The sequence below is a fragment of the Copadichromis virginalis genome, linkage group LG18 (genome assembly GCF_057382275.1).
Source record: "Copadichromis virginalis isolate Kocher_CV1m ecotype Utaka linkage group LG18, C_Virginalis_male_GT1.1, whole genome shotgun sequence".
NCBI classification, from domain to species: Eukaryota; Metazoa; Chordata; class Actinopteri; order Cichliformes; family Cichlidae; genus Copadichromis; species Copadichromis virginalis.
Window position 1 is genome coordinate 23,780,376 of NC_140635.1, and position 5,775 is coordinate 23,786,150.

Genomic DNA, 5,775 nt, shown 5'->3' on the forward strand with positions numbered 1-5,775 from the left:
AGAGCAGTGCAAAAGTCAAATCTGTTTCAGCTACGGCCACACGATGAAGGGACTTACAATTATCTCGCTTTTGCTTGTCGCTATCATGGTATCTACAGCCGCTGCCCAAGGTAATGCATGGATTCTTCTATGGATGAATATCGAGTTCGTTTTTGCACGATTTCATGTTAGATTTGGATCATGCCGATGATAACACTGTAATCTTTTATCTTTATTTCAAGGTGGGATTTCAAGTTGTTGTCAGAGAACCTCGAAAACCCAAATCCATCGAGACCTGCTGAAGAGTTACTACATCCAGCAGCCGCCGTCGTGTTCTATACCTGCAGTGGTGTAAGTCAGAAAAATGATCCAATATTAAAATATCTTTAAGTTTTTCAAATGTTGAGCCCAAATTGTTCATGTATATTCTTCCCTTGCTGACTGTTAATTTTCTCTCTTTGTGATTTTCAACAGATTCACCACAATTAGTGGCAGGAGAATCTGCTCGGACAGTTTGAAAACATGGACGCAGACCAGCATGGCCTATCTCGATGGAAAAAACTGGCAAAAACGAAATATTACGGCAAAGAAATAGTGACACAAAATCTACGTTCACCCAAAATTGACATTACTATTTAAACTACAGATTTTGCCACGGACCTTGAATATTTGCTTATTTTTCTACCTTATCTAACTTTCGTGAAGTTAATATGACATTGAATGTCTTCATTGGATTTCTGCATGTAAATATGTAAATATAATGTTATTGTGTATGTCCATATATTGGAAATGATATGGATTGAGATTGGGTAATAAAAGGTGTCACACTGTAATGGCTATATTGTGGTGACTGTATTTTTTTTTTTAAGATTACTATTGCATCTAGGTGCGTCCAGCGAGAAAAGCTTATATCTTGAGCATTTCTTCACCTCTTTATCTGATGTTTCTAAATGTCTCATCTTCATGAGAATATGATAAAACCAAAACGTTCCTTTAGTAAGATGGCTAAGTCGATGAGGAATGTCATCCTCAGCACTGATGTTAGAGAGTTTTAAAACGGAGAAGCGATCCAAAATACATCCCACATCTAAAAGATCTGCCAGGTCTAAAACATTTATAGTTCAAGGCCTTTACTAAAATAGAGACAGAAACCATGCTAGAAGGTTTCTAAACGTGATTTAAAATGCTGCTTAAGTAAAGGTAAGTGTGATGTCCAATGGCTTAGTAGGCTTTATCATACATTTACTAAATAGATTGTCAATGATGGAATAATAGATGATAAAATTTTTACTGTTAACATGGTTGGGGAAGTTTTAAATAAATTCTAACGGAAGGAGGCTTTGTGAAGTTGAGTCTTTGCAAACCACAAGACTCAATCTTCAACACAAGACCAAAGTGAAGATGTTCGGCCACGATGTGCAACGGGATGTTTGGCAAAAACCAAACTCAGCGCATGAACAGAAACACCTCATACCATCTGTCAAGTACAGGGGGAGGAGGGGGGATGGTTTGGGCTTGCTTTGCAGCCACAGCACCTGGGCACCTTGCAGTCACTGAGTCAACCATGAACTCCTGTGTAAACCAAAGTATTCTCAAGTCAAATGTGAGACCATCTGTCCGACAGCTAAAGCTCTGCCGAAATTTGGTCAGGTATCAGTACAACGATCCCAAGCATAGGCCCAAATGTACAAGGAATGGCTAAAAGAAGAAAGGAATCAAAGAGTTGCAGTGGCCTAGTGAAGGTCCGGACCTCAACCTGACCAAAATACTGTGGTGGGATAATTGTGCATAACTGAATACCCACAAACCTCACTGAACTGTAAAGAAGAGTGGTCCAGGATGATGTGACAGACTGGAAGTACAGAAAATGATCACCTTAAGTTATTGCTGTCAAGGGTGGCTCTGCAAGCCATAATAATGAGATGCACTTTGTGTTGTCCAAGTTTCTGTTAAACGAATAAGGACACAGTGTAACATGTCATGTGTTGTTGTTCGTCTGAGGCTGTATTTACCTAAAGTTAAGGCCTGCTTAGGACCAGACAATTTTTAAATGTTCTGATACAGAAAACTTTAGAACTGATCACTGCAGTGCTTTCTATTTTACGATGACTGTACACAGATTGAAACATAATTCACACAACTAAGCATGGACAGGCCCAAATGCTCCTTGTCCATCCTCAAGTCTGCACTGTTTAGGGACTGCAGACAGGAAGGATTCAGAGTAAAGACTTAGTAAATGTATTAAATGAGTGTCTCTTTTGGAAGAATTCAAATAAATAAAAATGAAGGTTTTCAGTGTGTTTCTCAATATGAAAGCAAGAGTGGGCATTGTCCAGCCAATGGTTTTCAATTTAGGCATATCGACCAACAAACTGACCAGATGACCTGCCAACTAGTGTAGTAGTGTTTCTAATATTTTAACTATCCTGTGATATGCAGTCATAGATAACTAGTGTAATATGTAATTTTCAAAATGACGGGGATTTAAACACATAAAAATAGACATAAGTACATGTTGTCTCTAAAGCCACTTTCATAAATCATAATTAAAACCGCAAGCAAAACATCAAAACAGACACATTTTTGTTGATCAAAAGTCTGAATCTTCTCACGATCTTGGCTGAGTCATTTGCATTGACAGCTTAATCATTTTTGCTTCTTTAGTGGTCACCGTGTTCCATGTCCCTTACTAAGACGTGGTGGGCTTCAGGCAGACCAGGTGGAAGTTTTAGGGGCTTTACTTTGCATGTTTCCTCCATTCCGGTGTTCTAACACAATGATGTGTGATTAAAAAAAAAAAAAAAAGCTATTAAAAACCACGTTTACTATGTGTGGGTAGAAAGAGAAAGTACAGCTCTGTCTCAGTGTGCTAGAGCTGGGGGAGGTCTGAGGGGCTGAGAGCGTTTGAGGTCGATGAGACATTTTACTCGCGCTAAAGAGTAATGGGTTTTTCCCAGCCCTGAACCCACCTTAGTGGTCCGCCATGGTTGCTATTTGCATGACAGAGCTGTTAAACATTTAAGCAAAAACCCTAAACTACAAATTAAACCGTAGTTAAACAAAAGTGTGGCGTAAACATTGCAAAAAAAACACTGGCGCTAAGGCTTTTCTTTCAGTTGTCACATTCATGTGCCGTCGAGTCAAAAGTACTGCGCACGGTTCAGTTTACAGTAGGTTTCAGAAGAATCTCTGTGAAGTTTTATTTACTTTGTACTGTATTGCATTATTTTTCACACTTTTTCATAAAACTGCAAATGCTTGTGTGGGTGCATGCATGTGCAGTATGAAGGTGACAATGAATAACTTCCTATGCCTCAGCGACCAAATTATACTCACGTTGCACGGAGCCAAAAGAACTACGTGAGGTCACACTTTCCTCTGTGCGGGTCTACCACAAAATGCATATGTAGGGCCGAATACTAGAGGATATGTGGCAATATATACTATTGCAGGCAAAAAGACGTACGATTATATGAAGAAAATAGTCCTACCTTTTACCTCGGCCAACTTATTTTATCAGTTTTAATAACAAATGCAGGTCAAAAGTTAATTTTTGCATCGACACGATTCCTGAGTCGCCTTTTGACCCCAACTCTATGAACAACTTCCTGAAATGCTTTTTAACCTACATTAGGTGCTAAAGTCTTAGGCCAGATCAATGCTGCTGTAAATGTGAAATCAATTTAGGATTCATTCCCCCAAAGATTTCACCTTTTATCAATGGATTTGATTCAATCCTTTTTAATGCCTCATTACATGCTTTGTGGAGGTAGATGACAAATGCAGGAATGACTCAAAACCGCAGGCTGTAGGACCAAAACAGTGAGTTAAAAGATGCTGAAATCTGTCATTTATTTATATCCACATTCATCTCTCATCTGTCACCTAGCACACAGTATTTTTTTTCTATTGTTAAGGCAAAAGTATGACAAAGTATTCAAGTATTCCTATAAATACACCTTGTACATATTTGTCTGTGTCAGCTATTTCATGTTGCACGGACTACTGAAACATGCCTAATGTTCTTAGAAGAGAGGAAATAGCCCCTATATTAGCCTTCTGCTAAATTAGACCCCGTAAGCGTAAACTCATCCCACCTGCTCAAGTGTACTCAGGATGTGGTGGTTAGCGTGGTATCACAGGCCCCCAGTTTCAGAGAAAACCAAACTCGACCCTGAAACATAAATGCAAAAATATTGCAGGAATATGACCTATATTAAAAAAAAATTGCCCCAGCACAATTAAACTTTTAAAACCTTTATGCTCATGCTGAAAGCAACAACACCTACTCTGAATTTTCTATCTCATTTTGTTCTTACTCATGGAAAAAACTAGTCTTCCATTAACAAACAGTCATTAGGGGGAAAAGTTACATGTTAACATATAATATACAACTAATATAATTCCTATTTACATCTTATAATATGTACTTGTATTTTGGGTTTCTGTGCACCACAAGGTGTTTTTGTGGCATTTTATGTGCGTCACAAATAAAGAAAAAAACCCATACAGATTGCGAAATTGATAATTCTCAAATGCAATTACTATCTATAACATTAGCTTATCTAGAATTTTTGAATGTACGTGAGTAGCAAATGTCACCAGTTATCATGGTGATCAGTCAGAGATGTGTCTGTTCTTCTGCACACCCATAACAAGTAGACTGTTTGCATGAACCTGACTTGTGCATTAAAATAGAAAGGAAAAACACTGCAGCTTTTACACCCTGATACTAACACGGTACGTGAGCCTCTCTGCTATTTTAGGCGAAAGTCAGCTTTATATCAGAACAAGCTGTTAAGCCAGACCATGTGATGTCCAGTTTTCTTTAAAATTACCATGCAATCTCCATAATGGAAATATATAACGTCATTGCATATTAATTTTAGAACTACAGTGAAAGGATAGCAACAACTTCACCTACTTCCAAGGTGCATGGAGAGGATGAGAAACTAACAATGCAGGCACTCCAGCAACACTTAAAGGTTGCTGAGGGAACAACTTTATTAACTGACCAATGCGTCATCAGGGTATTCCTCACCATCCTGACCCATCATGACCCTGATGAAGGCCACAAGCTGAAACGCATTGGTCAGTTAATAAAAATGTTCCTCTTTACCTATAACTACAGTAAAAGAAATATCAGTTATAATTTTAGGTTTTACACTGCACTTTGGCAGTTATGAAGGTGAGGCAACTGAGTTAGCTTAAGTGATTAGGACAGCGATTAGCAGCATAGTTTTGAGTGCTACTACTCTAAGCATGTTGTCGTTTGATTGGTTGAGCAGCATGTTGGAGGATACAGAGACGTGCTAGCTGGTTTAACATCTGGTTAGTTGGTTGTTAATTGTTAGCACACTGCACTGTTGGGTGATGTTATTATCTGGCAAAATTATAGCAACAAGTGAAAAGAAAAGTGAAGAGACTCCTTAGTAGAGCTGCTTTGAGGGTATTGGCAAAGGCAAAGTGATAAAGATCAAAACCACACATACCACCTTCCCTTAACCCCTAGACTGGCATTGAAACTATCACTCAACTTTTAGTACAGGTTATTGGTGCAAGGTTTGTTTGACAGCTGGCACAAGTCTGTTTACCATGCCCTAATGATGTAAATGATGCACATCTCCAGATTGCTATCAGTGTTTAGCTGCATTTCTATATTGGCTTCCTTCCTGCACATTGGTTATTTCCATTTTTGTACAAAAACAGTGAGACTTAGTAAGAACAAGAGTTCCCAGGAACATTCCTCACCCACATTTTTCATATTTTACAACAAACGCAACATTTGCTTAAAAG

General features: G+C 38.5%; 1 protein-coding gene across 1 annotated transcript; it reads left to right on the forward strand.

The window, feature by feature from the left end:
* On the forward strand, positions 1 to 818 carry LOC146687899 (monocyte chemotactic protein 1B-like). Its single transcript, XM_085438807.1, has 3 exons — positions 1 to 110; positions 222 to 330; positions 454 to 818. Exons 1-3 carry the CDS (start codon positions 44 to 46, stop codon positions 572 to 574), a joined length of 297 nt encoding a protein of 98 aa, XP_085294933.1. The 5' UTR covers positions 1 to 43; the 3' UTR covers positions 575 to 818.
* Positions 819 to 5,775: the final 4,957 nt, after the last annotated feature.

What these genes read in the sequence shown, in the direction of transcription:
- LOC146687899 (XM_085438807.1), top strand. Translation starts at nt 44, where the DNA reads ATGAAGGGACTTACAATTATCTCGCTTTTGCTTGTCGCTATCATGGTA. An exon ending in ATCTACAGCCGCTGCCCAAG is followed by an intron (nt 111 to 221) that starts GTAATGCATGGA and finishes CTTTATTTCAAG; the next exon opens with GTGGGATTTCAAGTTGTTGT. An exon ending in TGTTCTATACCTGCAGTGGT is followed by an intron (nt 331 to 453) that starts GTAAGTCAGAAA and finishes GATTTTCAACAG; the next exon opens with ATTCACCACAATTAGTGGCA.